Genomic DNA, 22,860 nt, shown 5'->3' on the forward strand with positions numbered 1-22,860 from the left:
TTGGCATTGGTTCGGCGTTTGCTTCGCAGGGAAGCAAACCAGCGTTATTGGCTTCCTTTTCATATTTCGTTGAGATACCCATGGAGCATTTTCGTTTACTATTCACTTGACGAAAATGAAACAGGACAGTAAGCAGAGACATGTAGGGGAGAAAACTGCCTTGGCTGTCAAGGGAGGCTGGGGGAAGAAGAGCGGCCTTTGTCTCGCGACTCGGGCAGACACACGGTAGACATTGCTGTAAATGCAGTACTGGGGCTCTAATTAGAGGCTTCTGCTCTGGGTCAGAAAATGCGAAGATTTGCAATACGGCACAAAACGCTCCCTTAATTATCTGGTATAAAAGTGATATTTTCGCCAAGAGTGATGATAGCTCTTGACTAACACATGGCAGCGAGAGTGGCACCGTAAATTAACTGATTGCTGCAAGAGTTGACTATCAGTTAGGGTAAAGAAGGTCCATATATGTATGGAGAAACGCATATACGGCTCTGGGTGCCTAGCATCGGATGTATGCCGAAATAGTCGGGAGCACCCGGTGAAGGTCCGATAATAGGCATGCCGAACGCGGGCATATTTGTTAACGATACCCCAACTATCGCCAACGTCACGAAGGAAGGTAACCCTTGGTTTGTTGGTCTGAACAACTGATTTGCTATTGGTTGTTATTCGACTTGGAACTACAATATTCTCAATCCAAATCTCCATCCTCTATCTCTAGAAAAAGCGACATGCCGGTAACTAAGGAAGGCTTGCGAAGGATCGCGACTGCAGTCAATTATAAAATACCCGAGCACGATGTAGACGACTTTATCACGTTGCTCGAAAAGGCACGACAGACGTTTGAGACGGTCTCAGCAATGGATGGTATTACGGTCCACCATCTCCTTTAGGCGTTTTACTTTTCTTCTTCTTCAGATCTGAATATTGCCACTCGATGACTGAACCGCTGACGTCTCACTCCAAAGATTATCAGCCAACACCTGATTTCAACCTCACGCCCAGGCTCGACGTCCACTTCCCAGAAAAGGCAGAAAACCCCTTGAATGCCTGGGCCTGGCGCTGCAGTTGCGCGCACACTAGCCCGTCATCAACGACGCTGAAGGGCAAGACGGTGTGTCTCAAGGACAATATCGCGCTGGCCCAAGTCCCCTGCCTGCTGGGCACCGAGTCTTTCACCGGCTGGACGCCGCAGACGGACGCCGCCGTCGCGACGCGCGTGCTCGAGGCCGGGGCTCAGATCACGGGCAAGGCCGTGTGCGAGAACCTGTCGCGGGGGGCCGTGTCCGTGACGGCGGCGACGGGCCCGGTCCACAATCCCTTCGCCCGGGGCTACTCAGCGGGTGGCAGCAGCTCGGGCACGGCCGCGCTCGTGGCCTCGGGCGCGGTTGATCTCGGTGTCGGTTGCGACCAGGGGGGCAGCGTGCGCATCCCAGCCGCCATGTGCGGGCTGTACGGCTTCAAGCCCACGTATGGTCTGGTTGCATATACGGGAATCGCCAGCAACGAGGCGAGCGTCGACTTCGTGGGGCCCATGACCCGCACTTGTCTCGAGTGCGCGACGCTTCTCGAGGTCCTGGCCGGCGCCGACGGGCTCGATGATCGTCAGGGTGCCGGGTGCCCCTTTCCGGGACAGGTCCCTCGCTACGCGGACGAGCTGAGGGTTAGCGGAGCGGACGGGGCCAAGGGGTTGCGCATAGGGATCCTGAAGGAGGGCCTCGAGGGCGCGGCGCTGAATGACGCCGTCAAGGCCAAGTTCCTCGCGGCCGCGAAGGTGTTCACAGAGAAGCTCGGCGCCGCGGTGGTCGAGGAGGTGTCGGTGCCTATGCATGCATCGTCGCGCGCCATCTACTCGGTCATGAGTAAGATGGGCAACCACATGGGGATGCTGGGACGGGCGACGGGGCGGCGCCAGGTGATGCTGACGGATCTGGCCGAGCGCAAGGGCCTGCCGTACACGCAGGAGGCCCTGGGCAAGATGAGCGCCTTCAGCCACGAGGGTCTGCTGGCGGGCGAGCTCGGCTGGTCGGAGTACCCGCTCGTGTACGGGAAGGCCGTCAACCTGATGCGGCGGCTGCGGGACGGCTACGACGCGGCGCTGCGGCAGTACGACGTGCTGGTCCTGCCGACGACGCTGCGCGCCGCGTTCCCGCTGCCGCCCGTCGACGCGAGCCCCGTCGCGCACATGGAGGCGGGCCGCGGCATGACGGAGAACACGGCGAGCTTCAACGGGACGGGACACCCGGCGTTGGCCGTGCCGGTTGGCTTGGTGCCGTCGGAGGCGGACCCGGGCGTCATGGTGCCTTGTAGCCTGCAGATCGTGGGGAAGTTCTGGGATGAGGCTACGATACTCAAGGCCGCTCATGCGTGGGAACAAGCGGTGGACTGGAAGTCTTTTTGACTTTGCACGTCACTCCGATCAAACTTTATCCCAGCCTCAGATGACCTAACCCATATGCTTCCAAGCATCAAGTGGGATAGCTGTTTATGCCATTTCTGGCTGCTCGCCATGCATATTCTGTTCTTGCCACATGTACCTGCCGTCTTGATATACGTGGCTGCCACTCGATACAGTAAACGAGAATCACTAGAAGCTGTACAATGTACATTGGTCCAGCAGGTTGATAAGGAAGCGGCAGGTGTTTGTTCTTTCCGCCAACCCAATACTCATTGCCATATTACAGGTTCACGTGAACAGTGCAGAACTTTACAAAACTCCCAACCCATTTTCAAAACTTTCATTCCTCGCCCCTTTCCCTTGCGACCTTCCACCATTTCCTTTTCTGCCGAACCATGACGCTCACCGAACCTAAATGCATCTTGGCATAACGCTATATGGCGGGGTCTGCAATGGATCATGCGCATCAATATTGGTATTGTGGCCGGGACTCGGCGGCATACCGCCCTCCGCGGACATGAAGACCCCAGTTCTGCTTCCGTACGGGTCGTAGTCCTGGCTGGGACGCGTGATGACGATGCTGGTCACCACCTGCTTGAGCGGCACGCTCTCGCCGTCGTGCTGCTGCCGCTCGTGGTCGACCTCCGTGTACGTGCCCCGCCCGAACCGGCCGAGCCCGAACTTGCGCGGGTGCGGCAGGTGCGTGAGCACCAGGGCGGCGAAGTAGCTGAGCGTGATGGTCGGCAGCATCCAGGGGCTGCCCATGAAGGTGTCGGCGGCGTCCTCGTTGGTGGCCACGGCCGCGGTGAGGGCCAGGCCGAGGGCGAGGGCGACGCAGACGCCGGTCCGGGCAATGTTGAAGGGCGTCCAGCCGTGCTGTTTCGAGATGCAGTGCATGACGGTCAGGAAAAATAGCACGCTGCCGGCACAGAGAAAGGTGTAGATGAACTAGGGGTGGCGTCGGTCAGTAGTCAGAATCCTGACTGTCTGCAAACAACCACACAGTAATGCAACTGCCGCGGATCCGAGAACTTACCACGAGCTTGAACCTCATAGTAATGCCGTCTATCATGTCTGATTGGGGTAGCACGTCATACGACTCGTGCGCAGCAGCAGCAGCAGCAGCGGTCTTATCGTCGGTCTTATCGCCGCCTTTCTTGCTATCCGGTGCTTCGATTTTGAAGTTGTTGAAGATGCCACTGACCATGGTCAGGAATAGTCTGGTAACGTCATCTGACCATTGAATCATGATGGGATCGTTGTCGGATATGTTCTGGCTGCCCCAAAAGCTGTCGGGCAACCCCTTGATATCTTTCAGCGTCGCATTGACCCCGTTATACGAATTGATGATATCTGGGGGCGGGTATTTGGAGAGCCATTTCATGACCCGCTTGTCCAGCTCCTTGGCGACCGCCGCGGACGTCGAGGTCATGTTGCGGACACTCAGGAGAGTGTCGGATGCTTTGTCGATGGACTCGTATATGCGCCACCAGCTGATGAACTGGTTGCTGCCCTCGACGAGCAGGACCATGGCAATATGGAAGGGGAGGTGCACCACCGCCCACAAGACTTGGTGTCTCGTGGACATGGACTCGTCCTCCCCGTGCATCCAGTCAAAGTACAGCTGGAAGATGATGTAGATCAGGGCCGTCGCGGCGGTTACAATGCCAATCAGGGCAGGGCCTTTTTGGAGAATCACGTCAGCTTTCATATTCATCTCAAGGGTGTGTACATAAGGAAAGGGGTTTAAACTTACTCCACACCTTCACGGTGTTATCCTTCAAGTAGGTATCCTTTACGACCAGGGTGATGTTCTTGGCCAAGATGATGACGCCCTCGCCCATGACGATGAGAGTCAGCAGGTTGAGCCGCTCGCCGAAGTGGGAGCCGATGAAGGTCAAGACGGGCGAGAACTGCGAGCAGATGAGGTGCAGCGCCATCTCGACCACGCCGATGACGTACCACGCGATGTAGCCCCGGCTGCTGTCGCGCACCACGTAGCGGTAGGCGATGACGGTGTAGGCCCCGGCGGCGACCAGGTGGAAGGCCGCGGTGGCGAGCAGCGGGCGCCGCCCGTGCATGAACTTTCGGGCCTGCCACGCCGACATGGCGTACTGGAGCGCCAGCACGAGGCGCGAGACGGCGAGGAAGAGCGACATGACTTGGTAGACGGCCGGGTTCTGGTCGTCGGGGCTGAACTTGGTCGCGATGACGGCGAAGCCGGTCATGACGCCGAGGTGGGCGCCTCGGCAGCAGCGCTCGAGGATGCTCTCCGAGGTGTACCGGACGTCGTAGATGCTGGTTACGAGCCAGGTCGTCCAAAGCATCCTGTTGGAGAGAGATCAGCCCTGCACCTGCCGATGACGGCAACGACAACGGGGGAGGGGAAGCCCTACAGCAGAAAGCCTATGAAGGACCGTAAAGCTGCACCGTCTGTGATACCGTGGATCTGGGCTAGTGAGTCTCAAATCGTGGCATATATAGTTTCAGGGGGGAGCGCGGCTCGGTGCGGCTTACAGCAGCAAACACATTGAGGTTTGCGACGAACCACAGGTCGTAGAATAGCTAAGGCCGAATTAGAGCCAGGAGACAAGGTGCGGCAGTCGTAGGAGGAGAGGAGGAGGAGAGGAGGAGAGGATTCCTGCATACCTCAAAATTGGACGCGGCATGGCTCTGTCGATTGCTAGTAAGTCATTGCTATCTCCTCCAAAGCCCAACTCCTGAGTGTTACATACCTTTTTGAATGCGGGCACGTCCATATTTGGTGCAGCCGGTATCGAAGCCGTATGGGCCGTGTGGTCGTCATGACCATGATCAGCTGCGTGGTTGGAAGGGTTTCTGGGGTCCTCTATCCGCGAAGCAATGAGCCGGAGGCGCTCACCGGCATAGTCAAGACCAGATCCAGTAGGCATGATATGGCAATGACGGCGACGCTGCAGATGCAAGAGTGCGCCGACGGTACACACTGGAGTGCCACCATCGGCTGAAGGAGAGGACCGTCACGCATCCTATATACTGGAGCACCCAGAATAGTGGCTTCTGGTGGCCTGGATCTAGACCCCGATTCCTAACTGTCCAAACGGGCTCGGTACTCCTGATGGACCAGCGGTTCCAGGCTTGGTCGATTGCCAATTTGGATGTACAGTCAAGCTAGGCGGAGGCGAAGCCTACGCAGCGGCATGCCGGCGAAACTCAAAGACGGGCAGTTTATAGGGCTGAGCGGTATAAGCCACCGTACTACCTCGTTGGTATCTCATCCGGCACGCCTGGTGCTCACCGTAGAGACATCCCAAAAGAGACACGGAACATTGCTTTTGGTGTTTCCAATTAATAGCAAGCATCTTCGGGGGCCGTTGTCCTCGTGGCCCTGCACAAGGAAAAGGGATGAAGTCGGCAAGAAGAGCCGTCTCGCTATGGAGCCAGTGAGTGGCTGGCTTGGTGTCTGTGGCAGAGTAAAAGCCTTTGTCTCCGATCACTTACTTAATTTTCATATTAGAAGCCTGAACCTTCGTTTCGCTGATGAGGAGGACTAAGAGTAGTACCCCTAGCATGGGTTGTTATCTACATGTACCTAGTTCAACGCATAGGTAAGCACTAGAGGAAACGGCCCCCTTCGGCCGCTCTTTGGTAGGGGCGCCTCGGTTTTGGCACCAGATGAGTCTAGAGCATGGAGTGGCAAGCAAACAGGTCAAGATGCATCATGGGCCCGGATGTAAAGGGGCACGGTGGCTCGGGTCGGATGGGATATTACGCAGATCCTTCGTTTTGGACACTCACCCACTCCGCGTCCAGCCCCGTGACTTCACCGTCGACAGTGAGTCATCTATGCGACGTTGCCGCGTACGCTATTACCTGGCCATGCAAACACGCCATTAGCCGAGCCCGTCGTGACCAATGGAGATGTGCGACCCCCTTGTCGGTCATGTTTATCAGATCCGGGCTCTGGCTTATCTGATCTGTCCGACTGCGGCACGGCAGAGTAGGTCAGCCCAAGGCCGGAGTCAGGATGCGTGCCGTTGTAGCATAAAGAGGCAGCAAGCCACCAGGCAGACGTTGGTGATCCCCTCGAATGGCTTTCTTGATCATGTATGTAACGCAATTCTGGAATAATGTCTGACCCTGAACAAAAGAGACATGATGCACCAGGCGAGCCTCTCGGTGAAGTACCACCAGTCCCAGCCGCGGTAGGCAATGAATCGGAGAAGCAGCAGGTAAAGTCTTCCCCTCACTTTCTATTCCGGCTTACCAACTGACCGTTTGCCAACGACAGCCCGCGACGGCCACGGAAGCAGGCTGGCAACCCGACGATCCAAGAAACCCTTATAACTGGCCCACCTCCCGCAAACTCACCATCGCTCTGGTCATCACTTTGGGTCATCTGGTGGGCATCATGTCCGTGAGCATCGTGGCGCCTGCATTGGGACGCATTGCAGAGGATCTCCGCATGTCCGAGTCGGTCATGCAGGTCGCCTTCTCCGTGTATACGCTTGGCTTGGCCTTCGGCCCCTTCATCATCGGTCCCCTGTCAGAACTCTACGGCAGGAAGCCCGTATGGGTTGCCTGCAATGTGTGGTATGTGCTGTGGAACTCGCTATGTCCCGTCGGCAGCAATCAGGGCATGATGATACTGGGTCGGTTGCTGGCCGGCTCGGCTTCGTCTGTGGGCATTTCGGTATGTGTGTGTGTGTGTGTGTCTAGAGCCCGCGTTATGTGATGTCGGGGGGCAACAGATGGTTGTGTGCGTATGAACTGACGTCCGTCTCCTTTCAAGCTCACGGGACCGATCCTGGCGGATATGTATGGGCCAAAGGATCGTGGCAAGTATGCGACTGCCGGAGTTCATTCCTTCCTATTCAGATGTTTATGTGGAATATGCAGCCCATGGCGGATCCACTTATAATGAAACTCCTCCCAAGGCGTGCGGTCTGGTTCCCCTGAAAGGGCAATACTAACCCCCGAATCCATAGATCCCTTGCTATCGCCTCATTACTCCCATATCTCGGTCCGGCCCTGGGTCCCATCGTCGGTGGCCTGGTCTCTCAGCATCTACGTTGGCAGCTGCTCTTTTGGATCATGTCGGCAACGAGCGCCGTCATCGCCGTTCTAGGTTTCCTATTGCTCAGAGAAACCAATGGCACGATCCTCCTCCAACGTATATCTCAGCCAGCATCGTTATCATCGCCACAGGTGAAGCCAAGGCCTTTTACAATGGCCTATCTTCGAAACGTCCTTTGCCCCATCCAGATCGCCCTGCTCCGTCCTCTCATGCTCCTCCGCCACCGGCCCATTGTAACCTTCCTCTCACTAAATATTGCCCTGAACTTCAGTATTTACTTCCTCGTACTATCAACGTTTGCGCAGATGTGGATTGACCGTGGCCAAACGCCGACCGAAAGCTCTCTAAATTATGTTGCCATCGCCGCGGGAGCCGTCATAGGCACACAAACCGGTGGCCCCCTGATGGATTGGCTATGGAGGCTCCAAAGAGATAAACACAGGCAGCAGCTGACAGCGCCAACCGGGCAACCCTCGAACCCAGAAGCCGCCGAAACAACAACAGCAGCAGCAATGGGCGACGAGCACGACGAAGAGGACGAGGCCGTGCCCGAGTACCGCGTCCCTTTCCTGGTCACCCCCACCCTCGTCATGCCCGCGGGCCTGTTCTGTTACGGCTGGGCCGTGGAGCGTCAGTTGTCGTGGCCCGTGATCGACGTCGGCATCGGCGTCTTCTGCTGCGCCTCCTTCATGCTGAGCCAGGGCCTCTACGCGTACCTGTTCGACGAGTTCGGCGCGGGCGAGTCCGCCTCGGCCAATGCCGCGGCGCGCATGCTGAGCAACCTGCTCGCCTTCGTCTTCCCCCTCTTCACGCCGCAGCTGTACAGCGGGCCGCTGGGCTACGGCTGGGGCAACGGCCTGCTGGCGTTCGTCTTCGTGGCGCTGGGGTTCCCCTCGGTCGTCGTGCTGTGGTGCTGGGGGCCGCGCTTGAGGGGGATGGGGAAGGTTGGCACGTAGTATGGGGAGAGAATGGTCTGGCGGTCCAGGGGGCCGACGCCGTGCATGGGTGGCTTGGTAGCCGAGGATTCATGTACGCTGATTTGGCAATGGGCGCATCCCAATCGTGCATGACTAATGTCCGTCACTTTGACGCAGATCAATTACTTGGAACAAGGCGAAGATAACGTTCCAAATGAGGGAAGTAAGAGACAGTAATAGAATTGAGATAAGTACCCCTCAGGGACGAGAAAGAACCGAAATGAAAGACACGGTAACTCATTCCTAATATCATGCATGAAGGAGTGACCAGAAACATCGATGTTTTGCCCATCACACTCTCAGACGCAAGCCCCCTTTTCCGTTCTGCCCACAGGCGACTCCTCTCACATAGGAATCCTAGCTCATCCTTCGTACCTTTGATGCGCTTGATGCTCAGTCAGCTTGAATTCTTCCGCAAGTTTCCGCATCGGGGTATAATATCTCACCGGAGTTCGATAATCGTCTCCGATACGACCGCCACCCCTTTTCTTGTGTTGCGATTAGTTTCTTCCGCGGCCTGTGGTTACATATTATTAGTATAAGTTGCTTGGGAGTGCATGGGATAGAAGGGGCGAAAGGGGCAAAGGGCAAGAAGGAAACTATCCGTACCTCGGCGGCCACCCCTGCGTCCTATATTACCCAACGTTAGTATTCCTCGAATGGGGAAGTTCCTCCCGGGACCGCGGACTCACCTCCTCGTCGACCTGTTGGCGTTCGGTATTAGCATCTCTTTGTATCAAAGCAGTCTGCTCTAGGAATCTGAACATACCTCCTCGGCCACCCCTTCGTCCTTGAGCACTCGGTGTCAGTATTCTTCAACTGTACGGCAACTTGGAGCAAGATTGTGAACTCACCACCGCCGCCACGACGGCCACCCCTACGGCCTACAGTCCCCAGCGTTAGTCGTTTCCCATCGCGAAGCAAAACCGCCCCTCAGGCCACAAACTCACCACCTCCCCGGCCGCCACGTCGTTGCTATATCAGATTCAAGTCAGAGAACGTCACCGCAAGGAGTTGGAAGTAGAGGTAAACCTACTCTCTTCTCGAGGCCACCGCTATCCTCCGTGTCGATATCACGGGCCTCCAACTGGTCATCGTAGTCACTGGCGAGGTCTCTCTCTTCGATGTTGGCGGATCTCGGTGGCAGCGCAGCTGGCTCCCCCGACAGGTCTGGAGCCGCGTCCATAGGGGTCGGGTCGGCTACGGGAGCGGGGGCACCCATGCCGCCGTCAGCATCTGAAATGACGAGAGAGTTCAGCTGTTTGCCGGAGCAGGTAGCGCCAAGCACACGCTTTCCCAGAAACCCAGAGAGTTCGCGGTGGTACGCACGCATATTGATAGAAAAAAAAAGGGGGGGAATCATGCTAGTGTCAACTCACCTGGAAAACCTGCACCCCCAGGAGCGCCTGGGGCCCTGAAGGCGGGTGCCGGTGGGCCTTGTCTTGGGCTCACTACTCATTCTTGGTTAATACCAGGCATATCACCATGGCCTATACCAATGTACAAGGAGGAGGTCGGAAAGAGTCTTGAGTTGGGGACCTACGGTTCTGCTTCTCATCGTCTTCGGCGAGATCTCGTCCTATGACACGGAGTCAACTCGAATCCCTCGGGGGTATGCATGTACACTCGTCGAACAACACTGGAGAAGGGTCGGGGTGAGGGGTGCGCCAGAGGAACAACCTCACCATAGATGTCCTCAGCACCGTCGAAGGCGGGAGAAGCCTGGGGGGCCTCATTGGTGCGGACGTCAATTGCAGCGGCGGAGGCAAGAGGCGCGGCGACGACGCCCTCAAGGGCGGCAATGGCGAGCAGGACGACTGCAAGAATGCTCTGCATCTTGTTGGTTTAGAGGGGCGTATCGTTTGTGATATGCTACTGGATGTGCAAGTATATCAACAATAGAAGGTCCCTAAGAGGAGAAGATGGCTCTGTGATCAGGTAGGAATTTGTCGACAGGGTATGATGGCACTGATAGTGTTCATGTGCTGCTGATGAAGGAAAGGCAAGAAAACCGAGTGCGAAGTCGAGGAACCCAGCGGGTTTATATGTTCGCAGACGGTGGGTGGGATCGTAGATGCTTCGCCAATGCCAACACGCGTTCCATTCCCGATTCCTGCACATTTACTGATTCTTCAGTCGCCGTCCTTCTCTTGCAATGTTCATCGCACGATGGTTGCTTTGCGCTGAGGCCCTGAGCCCGTCCCGCGCGGAAGAGAACAAAGAGAAGGTCGATTATGCAGGCCACGGTGTCGAGCGAGTAAGTCGAAGCTTTTCTAAGCTTCTCCAAATTCTCTCTCTCTTTCTTGGACAGGCACGTTCGTCCCATCATGAGATGGCCAGAGCCCTCGCCCTATCTCTTGGTCCTGGCGCCGGGCCGCCCATCAATCAGAGGCCATTCCAACTCAAAAGCCTGGGCGGCTAGGCCTTCCCTCTGACGCGGATGCTGACGAATGATCTAGAGCTCGGAAGATTATTTAGTCGGGCCTGAGCGCCTGCGGCTCGAGACTGCCAACCTCCTTTATCAGACGTGTCAACTGAGTGAATGACAGGCAGAGACTAAGCCAAGTCGAATCGAGACCTAAGATGCTCGGTCCGCAGGTCCTTGATCATCAATGACGTCCCAAACGCCCCGTCCATGACTTGCTGCTAACCTCGAGCCCTTCGATTTCGAGCCTTCGAAAGCTTGCACGAAACCTGGGCCTAGCCATACTTAAGCGATTCCGTCCGAATCTGGCCCTGTTGACAGCTGGAATACTACAGATGAACATCTCTTGGCCTAAAAATATCTTGAAAGCGTACGGGCCTCGAACAGACTTGGTATGTGGAGCCGTACCCACGATAGCATCAAAGCAGCAAGAGATGAGAAGAGCTACCAGAGATGGACGACCACCCAATTCGGCAGCGGCACACCCCCGGGACTCTGGGGATCGAAATCGATTGCGAAAATTACCAAGCCACGGGCGGGAATAACAAGTACGGCTGCTGGGCCGATGAAAGATCAGATGAGTGGCGTGGTATATTCGGCGAAAATAGACTGCCTCTTTCAGCCTGGGCCCCTTCTATCCCAGTGGGAAACATCATGAGCCTTTTCATTTGAACGATGCAGACAACAACGTTTACAGCTCTGACGATATCAATGCTGGCCCTACTGCAATGCCGAGTAAGTAGGCCTTTGAACGGATTCTCGATCTTGCACGTGAGAAGGCCCCTTGATTGTTCTATTCAAAATGTAGTCCATGACACCGCCCATCCCCGTATCACAGATTTGGTCTCCTAAGGCATGATGAACAATCCAATGGGTGCTGCAACTCTGGCGCTGCAGAAAACTTGAAGTCTATGATGCATCAACATATCTATATGCAGTCGATATTACATTAGATAAAAAACCAAACGCTTCGCAATGCCCCAAGAATCAAAACGCCCCAGCATCTAACGAACTCCGCTGTCCATGGACCATAACCAGACCGGCCACAAAATAAATGCACGAGGCGTCTTCGGAAATAAGGGGCGCTAATAACACCTCTCTCACATATATGACGAAGTCTCAACTTTCATGCCCCCTGATCCCGCTATGTTATGCAATGCAAAGGGTTGTCAGTCCGTCTGAGAACAGGACGGCCAGAGTCAAATGTAAACGAGGAAAACATAGTGAAGATAACGAGCAGAGCTTCTCCAGCAGCGCAAAGCACGGGGAAGTTCGGAAGGAGACATTGTTCAGATGAAGCCTGCTCCCTTTGCCACATCCTCCATTGTGACGCTCTCCAACAGATTCACGTTCTTCACGTCCGCGCCAAAGTCCATGATGAGGATCTTGGGATCCTGTCCCGTGCTGACGATGCGGCGATAGTCACTCTTGGCGCTCAGGACCCAGCTCGCGTGCCATCGGGGAAAGTCCAGGAGTTGGTCGCCAGTCTCCATGTCGAACACCTTCATGTCCGTGTCATAGCTGCCGCTAATGAGACGACCGCTGATACTGTCAATGTGCAGGCTTCTGACGAGGCTCTCGTGCGCCTGCATCTCACGAATGCATTCTCCCGTGTTGGCATCCCAGATACGGATGACCTTGTCGCTGCCAGCCGACGCAATGTATCGCCCATCTTCAGAGAACTGACTGCATGCAAGTCCTTTGGTATGACCAGAAAACTCCCGGATCACCTTGCCGCTGTCAATGTTCCACATCTTGACACGAAAGTCGCCAGAGCACGAGACTATGGTGTTGCCACGCAACTGCACAGCGTTGACCGGTCCAGTGTGACCTTTCAGCTGCTTCAGGAGCGCACCAGTGTTACGATCCCAAACACATATGGTGATATCCTTGGAGCAGGTGACGATGTGCTTATCGTCGAATGCCAAGTCTAATACGGCGGCTGTGTGATGCTCAAGGCGGCGGACCGGGCGGTAACCGGACTTGATGTTATAAATAATGCAAGTAGAATCAGACGAGCCCGTGACCAAGATGCCATCATCGTACTGCATACATAGGATGGACGCTTTGTGGTGGATTGGAAACGACACAGTTGCTGGGAATGACTCGTGTGCTCTTTCGGCATCAGGTCCAGATGTGTAATGGGTTGGTCTGCCATTCGCATCAAATAGAACCGAGGTATCGTTCACCACCTCCGGAGGCCCAATCACAAGCCGACACTCGAAAGTCCGCATGTCCCAAATGCGAATCGTCTTGTCCCGGGAGCCAGTGATGATCTTAGATCTAGAAACAAGTTAGCCAGGCAACGCGGCGATGTACTTTTGTATAACTCACTCATCGAACTGCAAGCAGTAAATGCTGTCGAAGTGGCCATTTAGATAGACGGGGCGAGCTTTGTTGCCCTCCTTCCACTTCTTCTCCAACTCATGCTTGGCCCGATAGATCTTCTGCCAGTCATTACCCGGCTGGATTCGAGGCACTCCCAATCCCATTCCAACCGGAACTGGTGCACCGGTTGCAAACGTGGTGGTCTTCTCCCTCAAGAACGAATCGCGCCAAATTTGCTGGTCTTTGACAACCACGCCCCAAGCCTTGCACACTCTGGACGCGGCAGCGAGGTGCGTTGCGCCCAAATATGACAGTACCTGGATTGCGAGTTCCGAAGGCAATTGGGAAATAAAGTCAACCCTGCTGATAGCAGAGTCCTGGGCGGCATTGAATTGGCCGAGGCCAAGCTCAGTGGAAGAGCCCATGTTGATGCCAATGCCGCTTTCGCGGTCATTTTGTGACTGTTCAACCCAACAATCCTCGTGCTGGCGCGCAAAGGCCAGGTACTCGTTCTGAAGGGCAGCAGAGGCTTTAGCAGCAGCGCCGGTGTGACGAGGGATAATAGGAGGCTCAAGACCGCGGCCAGGAAAAGGAACACTCGAGAAGTCGGACTCCAAGGGCGAATAGATGGTCTCCAGGTTCCCCCGGCTGTTGGTTGCAAACTTCGGATGTCGGAAACTGGCAGCGTGGCGCAACTTGTACCACGCAGAGTGAGATGTTGTCGGCCGGAGTTGCTGGTCTTCCTGGTACTCGAGGACGTTGCTGGGTTCCGATGAACGGCGGTCACGACGCTGCACGATACCCTTGACAAGGCTCATTGAGGCCCGACGTATTCTGCCTTTAAGTGAAGTGCCTGGCTTTTGCCCCGGTTCGAAGTCCATGCTTGGGCCAGTCTCTTGAATTGCCTGAAACCGCACATCGTTCGGGTTTGTGTCTTCGTCGTTGCCGTTCGCCTCGCCCTCGAAGCCCAACATTAGCGATTTCGGTCGTCGACGCCATGTTACAGCCGAGCTAAGGCTCTGCTTGCGCCGAGATAGGGCTGCCGTGGTTGGTCTACAGTGGTCCACCGCTGTTTCTTTCTCCATTCCGTCGGCTCCAGTGTCGTATGAGAAAGCGCTAGCGTTTGATGTAGAAGGGCCGTCGTGGATATAGACGGCGGCTGTTGTTGGCGGGAGACATGCCTGCCCCGAAGCTGTTGCTGTACTCGGCATTACGCCAGTGTGTTTGGACGTGTTCAAGGCGCAATGGCCACGAAAGCTTGCTTTTGCGCTCGGCCGCAAATCGACTATAGCAGGTGTTCGGTGTAGCGTTTTGATCAGTTCACGGTCAAGTGAATCGGTCTCTCGTGGTTGCTGGGACGCAAAGTAAAGCCCGGGAGACGGAGAGGGTTATAAACGGCCAAACCCCCTTTTTGCGAAACAAAGCGATACAATCAAAGGGCGCGGGAATCTGTAACAGTGGCTGTTGCTAACTAGTCAGCGACGCACGATCTAGTATTTCAGGGCGAGTAACCGGTAACGCCAAAAACGAGCGGATCTGCGCAACCGGCTATGAGCTCTCTTCAAGCGCCAGCGGCAGACAATCTTTTTGACAGGCGCTGACAGAGCGAGTCGTGTATTGAAACACTTTTCTTTTCTCCACAAGGCAAGCCCGACTGCGCCGGTGGCGTCTTGGGGCGGCCGAGGGGGACAAACGTTGGTACGGGTTGATACGAAGACGGATACATACCGATACGCACCACTGCAATCCTTCTGCTTCTAGCAAGGCGGGCAAGGGGCAAAAGACACCCCAGAAGGACCAGGAAGACCAAGAAGACCAAGCAGCCCAGGGGCGGGCTAGGGAAAGAATTGGAGACTGGGGAAATATATTATAGTATAATGGGGACGATTCACACATGCAATCGTGCTGCGGTGGATATAGCACGTCCCACGGTTCCACAGGAAATCGCAAAGGCGGCGGCTTAACCCACAAGAACTGGGCTCAGAAGCGTCGCTCGACTCGGCTCTTCTGGGCGCTGGTTCAGGGTCCAGGCAGAGGGAAGTTAAGGGACAACCAACAGCGAGAGGGCTAGAGGGTTGGTCAGGCCGCTGGCCACCCAAGCCAGAGTTTCGACTATGGCGTCTAGTAGAGTTGGTTCCTTGCACTAAGCAGGCCTAACCTGGAAGCTGGGAGAGGATTGCAGGTAAAGAAGGCGGACAAAGGGGGATGATTGGCCTGGGAGGCGGTGAAGAGTGGAAAGTCCAAAGATCTGGTAACGGAGGGAGCGAGAAACGAGCGATTCAAGGGCATACAGGAAGATGGATCTTGAGTCAAGACACGGCCATGACTGTGGAACGGACAAGCAAGAGTAATTAATCTGCGGATTGGCCGAGCCCTCTTACGCGTGTGTTCTTTGTGATGATATTTTTCGATCTGACGGAAACAAGCAACTTCCAGATAAGCGACAGGGCGCAATATGAGTGGGTGGAATGAACGGAACGGGGACGGGAAACTAAGAGTCAATCAGTCAATCAATCAATCAATCAATCAATCAATCAACCGTCCATTGGAGGCATGTATCATCGCAGACGAAAGAGACAGGCGGCTCAGATCCTGGTGGAGCGAAGCGAGACACGGGACAGTGATGTATGTATGTATGGTGGGAAAAAAGATTGAAAAAAAAAAAATGAGACGTTGCGCTGCCATGCAATGAAATTCATTCCCGGTGGCCAGGATCTCGGACCAGAAAATAAAGTGATGCACACAACCCATTTCCAGCAGATGTTGATGGCAGCCGACCGACTCTGGACCGACCGCAAGCAGGCAAGCGCAATCCTGCCTTTCGCAAGCAAAAGAAGCAAAAGAGAGACAAGAGACCCCTGTTCTGCCCCCAAGAAACCCCTGCCAGCCTGCCAGCCCGCCCCCCAAATCCCTACCTCTGGCGATGATCTCATACCTAACTCCCTCGTCCCCGGCGCATCCCCAGCAGTCAACACAACAAAGACCTGCCGATCCGATAGGTAGACCCAAACATTTTGCGGTCAGCTGCCTTCTGCCCCGTGCGTACATATCTTTTTATATCCCGTCTCACCGCAGATTCCTCACGCCTGCTCGTCTTACATCAAAATCACACTTGTGCATCAAAGAGAGAGAGAGAGTGTGTGTGTGAGTGAGTGAGAGAATAAACAGGGGCCCGTTCTAACAGACAAGTTGGGCCATTAGGGGGAGCCGCCGGCCCCGAAGCTACGGATTCGCTAACCTAATAAATAATAGAGATCTCCCGGTCCAGACAAAAGCCGGACCAACACAAGACACTGACAGGTACTTTCAGTTACCTAGGCTACCTGGCTACACTGACTCGTGGAGGGTTAGAAGCTCAAACTTGGACTGTATGCAGGGTAGAAGGCTGGCGGCCGGGAGCTGGCTGGACCCCTGATCTCCAACTCTGAAATTTCCCCCAGACACCAAGTCCTTTCCGGAAGTTTTCCGTCCTTCCAAGGAATGAATGTATTTGATGTACTACACAAGTATTCGCTCCCTAGGGCCGTGGGTTGGTTGCATGCAAGACATTCTTGACACCCCTTACATAAACCACTCCGACCGCAATACGGGCGGGTGCATTCCCACTGCAGGGAAATCGAACTACCGGTCTGCACTCGGGCGCCCCTCCAGGAGACAGACGAGGGATCCAAATGGCTGGGTGGCTGCATCACCACTACTCCAACTCCACTGGCCACCCAATCGCAGGCCTACCGAGTTGTCCCTCTGCACGTCCAAGCAACCCCTGTCTTGCAGTCCTGCAGCAGGCACATGTATAATTATATAGCCAATGGCAACACACATTGATGCTTAACTCGTCACAAGCTCCTCGACTGCTCCTCCCAGCTTGATATTGCATACCAGCCGTCTTCATTTGGACTGACTACATCAGCAGAATGCCGTGGGAAATGTCACCATCCTCGGGTGGTGTCTATCGTCACCCTATCTGCGTATAGCCTGCCTGCTTTATATTTGGCTATTTGTCATCGCATCACCAAACAACACGCATCAAGGGGTGGGGGCCCATCCGCTCTAGAGACCGCTACTTTACGACGGTTTCCCCCAACCAACTAGGTCGTGTGGGTGAGAGTCCAGCTTAAACTGCAAAGCGGCCATATCCCTCCGCGCCACGCGCACGCACGATGCTCACCATGCCGTTTTAACCGCCATGGTATTGTATATGGTTTGTCACTCAAAGTTCGAAGCCAACTAGGACAGAACACATCATTAGTTCTCACACGTAGGTTATCACCAGAAATGAAGAAGAGTGTTGTCCTTGGCGATTCTACTCGTTCGGTTTCACTCAGCCAAAGCCTCTAGGGGGTTGTGGGGGAGGTTCAAAAAGAGCGAAAATCACACTACAAGCAATTATTCAAAAGAGTTTCATCTTCCATTGGTAAGCTGCACTGGGAAGACTTGCATCATGCTAAGGTGTCATTCCAGGGCCTCCAGTACTGGTTATTGAATGTCGGCATACATTTGACCTGATCCGGCGGCGGTTGCCAGGTAATAGAGTCCTTCGTGCCGTCGTCTTCAACTAAGGAGGACACAAATCCCTTGAGCCCCTTCAGTGTCTCCCCTTCTCTATTGAGTATTCCAAGTTGACGCTGGGCACCACCGCGATCTTGCCATAGCCCTGGAACTCCATGTCCTTGCAGAAGAGCTGCGGCTCGCCGCCGTAGCATTCTCCCAGATCCTCCCGCGCAGTGCGGAAAGCCAGCTTGCGCTCCAGGATCGGCCTGGCCGCAAACGACACGGCGCCGTTCCAGCACGAGAAGACCTGGAAGGGCAGGTGCGCCCCGAGCCGGGCCCGGGCGACGGGCTCGTTCCAGAACAGACCGTCCACCCCGTGCCCGAAGCTCCCGGTCTCGGGCGGGATGTCGAAGAAGAGATCACCGTTCGCGGCGCGGGCGATATACGAGTCGTAGAAGAGGGAGCGTCCGTCATCGCCCACCGCCCAGTCCATCGCGCACGTCATGTCGGCACGCAGAGCGCGGCGCTGGTGCACCGGCCCCAGAACGTCATCCGTGCAGATGGCGACGTCGTTGATGAAGATGACCGTGGCGTCGTCTGCATACCGCTCAGGGTGCTGGACAAGTGGCTGGAGGGCCATATTGCGCAGCTCAGCGAGCCGGCTGAATCTTGCCCCTCCTGGCGAACCCAAAGAAACAGGGTCGATCTTGTCGCCTAGGACAATACGCACGCGGTCTCCCATGAGCTTGTCCAGTTCCCTTTGCAGGGCTGCCAGGACCTCCGCCGTCCCGTCTTCCGAGTTTCCTCAATGATGGACAAGGCGCATTGCTCCGGGCCGAGGAATTGGATGGCGTCCACCACGCTTCCCAGCAGCTGAGGCAACAGTTTCAGGCACTGCCGTAGGTTCAAAGCAAAGTGGTATTGAACTGGCGGTTTCCGAGTGCGCCTGGTCTTCAGGTGTTTGTATCTCCTTAGATCTGGGGAGGGACACTGTAATCTAGGAAGATGTCTGTCCTTCGGGTCAAGAATAGACGCGGCATAGGCTGTGACTTCGGCCTGCGAAAGTACCTTTGGCTCCTCTGGTTCGGGGGTTGCCCCAGTCTCAACTCCTGTATAGAGCTCATCGTGGGCAGAAGGCGAGAAGTCGCCTTGTCGATGATACAGAATGTATAGCACAAGGGCCAGAAAGACGAGGCAACTGGCCAAGTTCACAGACCTTCGCGCGGCAATCATCACTGATATGAGTATGAACTATGTGCCTTGCCAATACTGTAGGTATTCAAAGAGCAATGAGTCGCTTGAAAGCGCCTTAGGTACGCTTCCATTCGAGGGAAAAGAAAAAAAGCAGTTGGTTGCTTCATGGCAAGGCAGTCGGTCCAGCGCTTAATTATCATAGTACCGTGTGCTCGGGAAGGGCGCCTGCATCGCAGAGCCCCTGTCATCGATTGACAACGACCAATCCAGTCATGGTAGCATTTGGCCCTTCACCCCGACCATGCAGTGTCGGACTGCGGCCTTGGAGGCCACTGCTTCGACACGAACTCGTGCACAAATGGTTGTGGCAGCCTGAGTGATAACCCAAGTATAACGACGTGGACATGGTATGCCCCCTTGCAACTGTGAACTGAAGATGCCATGCAATATATACTGCAGTCATACTAATGGACTAACATGAGGTTGATGTAGCACACCATCAGATCCCCAGTCACGGTTCTGTTCCATGGCGGTGCTCACCGCTGGGCAGGATCAAACGTACGAATACTTGCATTGCGGACCCGAGGCTAACACCGCCCACTACATGCTGTCGCCGAAAGCCGCCGTCGTCACAACTGCTTCAGCTACTTCGAAATCAGAAACAGTTCCGGTGACATCCGGGGCGAGTTTGGGCACTCCAGCAACACAACTACCAAGCTCCTCGATCCTGATCCAAACATCCTCAACTGTGGCCACGCTGGCAGAGCCACGATGGGCTGAGACAGAGACAGAAAATAAACAGATGGGGAGCTGGGTATCACCTAGCGAGCTCCAGGCAGATCCGCCGCGGCGCTCGCCAATAGAGCTTCCAGCCGGGTTGAATAAGTAGATAAGCGTGTACCAGCCGTCTTCAAGATGCCAACCACGACGTATTGTTTTAGCGAGTTGGTAAATGGAATCTATAGAATACTGGAAGCACTTATTATACCCCTGATATATATCCAAAAGCTTCTCGGGCCTTGATGCAGGGTGTAAGTTTGTAGGCATAGTGCAATTTCACAGTACGTCGGACAACGTGCACTGAGTGCACTTGGACGTTGACCGGATTGAAAGAAGTGTGATGAGAGTCATGATACGATAGATAATTGGGAGAGAAAGCCAATCAATTGGACTGATGGCAATTGCAAGTTGCAGGGGGCGCTGTAGGCCAGTGCATTATTCACGATTCCCCAACCTTGTCAGCTACTGGACGCTTATCGATTGGGCCGGTCCGGGGGCATGCGAGTGGATTGGCGTTGTCGGATGAAGCGAAGCTCGAACAATGCAAGGCAAGGCGCGGAATGCTGGCCTCTCAACCTGGAAATAAAGGTCAGGTCGCTCAAACCCTTTCGGCGGTAATGTTGTAGCCATTTTTTCTCCGTGGACGTCGCACAATCCAATTCTTCTGCAACCATGGTCGGCAAAGTTAGCGAGCGCGTCCTCCTTCGGGAAGGTAAGTCCCATTGATCAATCCCATCATCGCCACTTTCGCTGTCGCTACGCGATGGTGACTGCCGTCTCCTCTCCCTTCTCCCCTCGCCCCTCTCCCCTCTGCGCAATGGCTGCTTACGCGTACTGCTCCTATCCAGGGCTCGAAAGAACCGATAATGGCATGAAGCAGACCAACTGGCCTGATGTGCCCGCCATTAACCAGAAGAACTACTATACCGATTACATGAAGCGCGATGACCAGGTCCTCGCCCTGCGTCCCCAGGCCGAAGCCACACGAGACCGTCTGGTCCAGACTGCCAAGGACCGCGACCGAGCCCTCGCCCGTAACGGCCATGCCGAGGTGCCCTTGCCCATACCCGACCTCCAAGGGGCCGAGGATACCACCGCGACCGCCGACGGCCAGTTGGATCCGTCCAAGATCATCGTCATACACCCAGGCAGCCAGAACCTGCGCATAGGCTTTGCCAGCGATGCGCTGCCCAGGACGATACCGACAGCCCTCGCTACCAAGTTCCCCAGACGGAATCCGAGATGTACGAGGCCCTGCCGCGCCGCAAGTTCGAGGGCAAGACCCCCGACGAGCAGTACGGGGAGGAGTGGTCCAAGAAATACCAGAAGATGTGCAACGAGCTCAAGGTCGACATGCGCGCCAACAAGCGCAAGGTTCTACCCAATTCCAAGGAGCTGGTGGTGAATTACAACCGTCGGACGGAGGCCGAGAAGATCCCCACGCACAATGATCCGTTGCAGGTCGAATGGACTGATCTCGAGAACCTCGAAGACCCCAACTCAGCCGCGTCTTGCTTCATCGGTCAGGCTGCATTGCGAGTGCCTGACGACTCAAACCCCAAGTTCAAAGTCTGGTGGCCTATGCATTACGGGTGGCTTAACGAAGACGAATACACGACTGCAGAGCATCTCTGCGATGACTTCGAGACCTTGCTTGATAAAGCAATTCGACAGGAGCTTGGACTGACCAAGAGCAGTTCCTGGAGGAACTATAGCTGCGTCTTCGTCATCCCGGATCTATACGACAAGCGGTATGTGGAGCAAGTGCTGAAATCCTGCATGTCCTGGTTTGAGTTCAACAGGGTCTGCTTCATCCAAGAGAGCATGGCTGCCGCATTTGGTGCTGGCTACACACAGGCTTGCGTAGTGGATGTGGGTGCGCAAAAGACATCCGTTGCCTGTGTTGAAGACGGTCTCATGGTAGAAGACTCGAGGATCAACATGAAGTACGGCGGTTTTGACGTTACCGACACCTTCATTAGGATGATGCTCTACGACAACTTTCCCTATCAGGACATCAATCTCCGCCGGCGGTACGACTTCCTGCTGGCCGAGGAGCTCAAGATCAAGCACTGCACCATGCAGCAAGCAGACATATCCGTACAGCTCTATCAGTTCCACTTGCGAGCGCCAAACCAACCGACCCATAAATACCAGTTCAAGACCTACGACGAGGTGATTCTGGCCCCTATGGGTTTCTATGAGCCCAACATCTTCGACAACAGCACAAAACTGCGCGGCCGCCGGAAGCTGATGGACCGCTCGTACAACTCCTACGATGTTGATGTGCCTGATGACCCGCAATCAGCAGCTCAGCTCGCCATCCTGGCCCTGGTTCAACCATCGGTTGCTTCCAGTGCCAATGGATTCCAGCCCTCTGCCTCGGACCCGAACCTGGCTACCCCCATGAAAGAGAAGCCACAATCCTTCAACTTCTTATCTCGTGAGAACGGCACTCCCATGGGCTCCAATGCTCCCTCACCTGGCCCGGAAGGCACCTCCACCCCTGCACCGGCACCTTTCCTCTTCTCTGCTAACGGCAACGGTACGGCATCACCGGCACCCAGTGGCGCAACAGGCGCGAACGGTGCCAATGGTGCGCATAGTGGTCTATCGCCTGCCCCACCGCCACCGGGAATGTTTGTCGATTCGACGGCTCGCAGTGCCAAAACGTTGGCCATTGAGCGTGATGCCGTGCTGCCTGTTGCACCTCTTGACATTGCTATCCTTACATCAATTCAGAATGCCGCCAAGGGCGATGATAAGAAGCTTCGTGACTACCTTGGCTCGATCATGGTAATTGGCGGCGGCTCCAAGACTCCTGCTTTCACTCAAACGCTCGAGGACAAGCTGAAGGCCCGCCGCCCAGACCTGTTTGATCGAATCCTGGTTTCCCGCAGCGCTCGTGATATGGACGAGCAGGTCGTCACCTGGAAAGGCGCTAGTGTGTTTGCTAAACTACCGGCAAATGACAGTTGGATCACGCCGTTCGAGCATGAGAGGTTGGGCGCGAGGGTGTTACATCATAAGGTCTTGTGGGCTTGGTGATGGGCCAGTTCGAGCCGTCTTCTTGTCCCGTTCAGCGTCCTTCAGGTGAGGGGGTTTAATGCAATACAGCGTTCGGGAGCTCTTATGGGTAATACGACTGGAGTTTGGCGTTTAGAGAATGTGGTTACTACTGGCTATTTGTTTGGGCCGGACGTTGGGTGAACAC

The 22,860-nt window shown here is 55.3% G+C and overlaps 10 protein-coding genes across 10 annotated transcripts; 4 read left to right on the forward strand and 6 right to left on the reverse strand.

Annotated features, from left to right (window-relative positions):
* Positions 1 to 728: 728 nt before the first annotated feature.
* Positions 729 to 2,398, forward strand: PG986_013376 (uncharacterized protein; the record flags this gene model as incomplete). Its single annotated transcript, XM_066849598.1, has 2 exons — positions 729 to 864; positions 966 to 2,398. 2 exons carry the CDS (start codon positions 729 to 731, stop codon positions 2,396 to 2,398), a joined length of 1,569 nt encoding a protein of 522 aa, XP_066693741.1.
* Positions 2,399 to 2,806: 408 nt separating this feature from the next.
* On the reverse strand, positions 2,807 to 5,307 carry PG986_013377 (uncharacterized protein; the record flags this gene model as incomplete). Its single annotated transcript, XM_066849599.1, has 7 exons — positions 2,807 to 3,343; positions 3,432 to 4,099; positions 4,152 to 4,723; positions 4,792 to 4,844; positions 4,913 to 4,960; positions 5,045 to 5,068; positions 5,131 to 5,307. 7 exons carry the CDS (start codon positions 5,305 to 5,307, stop codon positions 2,807 to 2,809), a joined length of 2,079 nt encoding a protein of 692 aa, XP_066693742.1.
* Positions 5,308 to 6,599: 1,292 nt separating this feature from the next.
* PG986_013378 (florfenicol exporter) lies at positions 6,600 to 8,407 on the forward strand (the record flags this gene model as incomplete). Its single annotated transcript, XM_066849600.1, has 3 exons — positions 6,600 to 7,067; positions 7,167 to 7,216; positions 7,363 to 8,407. Coding segments are annotated over 3 exons (1,563 nt in total), but the record flags the coding sequence as incomplete, so codon positions are not given.
* Positions 8,408 to 9,063: 656 nt separating this feature from the next.
* PG986_013379 (uncharacterized protein) lies at positions 9,064 to 9,761 on the reverse strand (the record flags this gene model as incomplete). The annotated part of the gene is made up of 3 exons (XM_066849601.1): positions 9,064 to 9,132; positions 9,283 to 9,312; positions 9,465 to 9,761. The coding sequence occupies 3 exons, from the start codon at positions 9,759 to 9,761 to the stop codon at positions 9,064 to 9,066; spliced, it is 396 nt and encodes a 131-aa protein (XP_066693744.1).
* Positions 9,762 to 9,982: 221 nt separating this feature from the next.
* Positions 9,983 to 10,264, reverse strand: PG986_013380 (uncharacterized protein; the record flags this gene model as incomplete). Its single annotated transcript, XM_066849602.1, has 1 exon — positions 9,983 to 10,264. One exon carries the CDS (start codon positions 10,262 to 10,264, stop codon positions 9,983 to 9,985), a length of 282 nt encoding a protein of 93 aa, XP_066693745.1.
* A 319-nt stretch (positions 10,265 to 10,583) lies between these two features.
* PG986_013381 (uncharacterized protein) lies at positions 10,584 to 10,850 on the forward strand (the record flags this gene model as incomplete). The annotated part of the gene is made up of 2 exons (XM_066849603.1): positions 10,584 to 10,685; positions 10,740 to 10,850. 2 exons carry the CDS (start codon positions 10,584 to 10,586, stop codon positions 10,848 to 10,850), a joined length of 213 nt encoding a protein of 70 aa, XP_066693746.1.
* Positions 10,851 to 12,142: 1,292 nt separating this feature from the next.
* PG986_013382 (WD repeat domain-containing protein) lies at positions 12,143 to 14,392 on the reverse strand (the record flags this gene model as incomplete). The annotated part of the gene is made up of 2 exons (XM_066849604.1): positions 12,143 to 13,136; positions 13,188 to 14,392. 2 exons carry the CDS (start codon positions 14,390 to 14,392, stop codon positions 12,143 to 12,145), a joined length of 2,199 nt encoding a protein of 732 aa, XP_066693747.1.
* A 3,374-nt stretch (positions 14,393 to 17,766) lies between these two features.
* Positions 17,767 to 18,905, reverse strand: PG986_013383 (glycosyltransferase family 69 protein; the record flags this gene model as incomplete). The annotated part of the gene is made up of 2 exons (XM_066849605.1): positions 17,767 to 18,430; positions 18,451 to 18,905. 2 exons carry the CDS (start codon positions 18,903 to 18,905, stop codon positions 17,767 to 17,769), a joined length of 1,119 nt encoding a protein of 372 aa, XP_066693748.1.
* A 561-nt stretch (positions 18,906 to 19,466) lies between these two features.
* PG986_013384 (uncharacterized protein) lies at positions 19,467 to 19,913 on the reverse strand (the record flags this gene model as incomplete). The annotated part of the gene is made up of 1 exon (XM_066849606.1): positions 19,467 to 19,913. One exon carries the CDS (start codon positions 19,911 to 19,913, stop codon positions 19,467 to 19,469), a length of 447 nt encoding a protein of 148 aa, XP_066693749.1.
* A 550-nt stretch (positions 19,914 to 20,463) lies between these two features.
* On the forward strand, positions 20,464 to 22,694 carry PG986_013385 (uncharacterized protein; the record flags this gene model as incomplete). Its single annotated transcript, XM_066849607.1, has 2 exons — positions 20,464 to 20,781; positions 20,877 to 22,694. 2 exons carry the CDS (start codon positions 20,464 to 20,466, stop codon positions 22,692 to 22,694), a joined length of 2,136 nt encoding a protein of 711 aa, XP_066693750.1.
* Positions 22,695 to 22,860: the final 166 nt, after the last annotated feature.

The sequence above is a fragment of the Apiospora aurea genome (assembly GCF_038362705.1).
Source record: "Apiospora aurea strain CBS 24483 chromosome Unknown utg000009l_segment0_segment0, whole genome shotgun sequence".
NCBI classification, from domain to species: domain Eukaryota; kingdom Fungi; phylum Ascomycota; class Sordariomycetes; order Amphisphaeriales; family Apiosporaceae; genus Apiospora; species Apiospora aurea.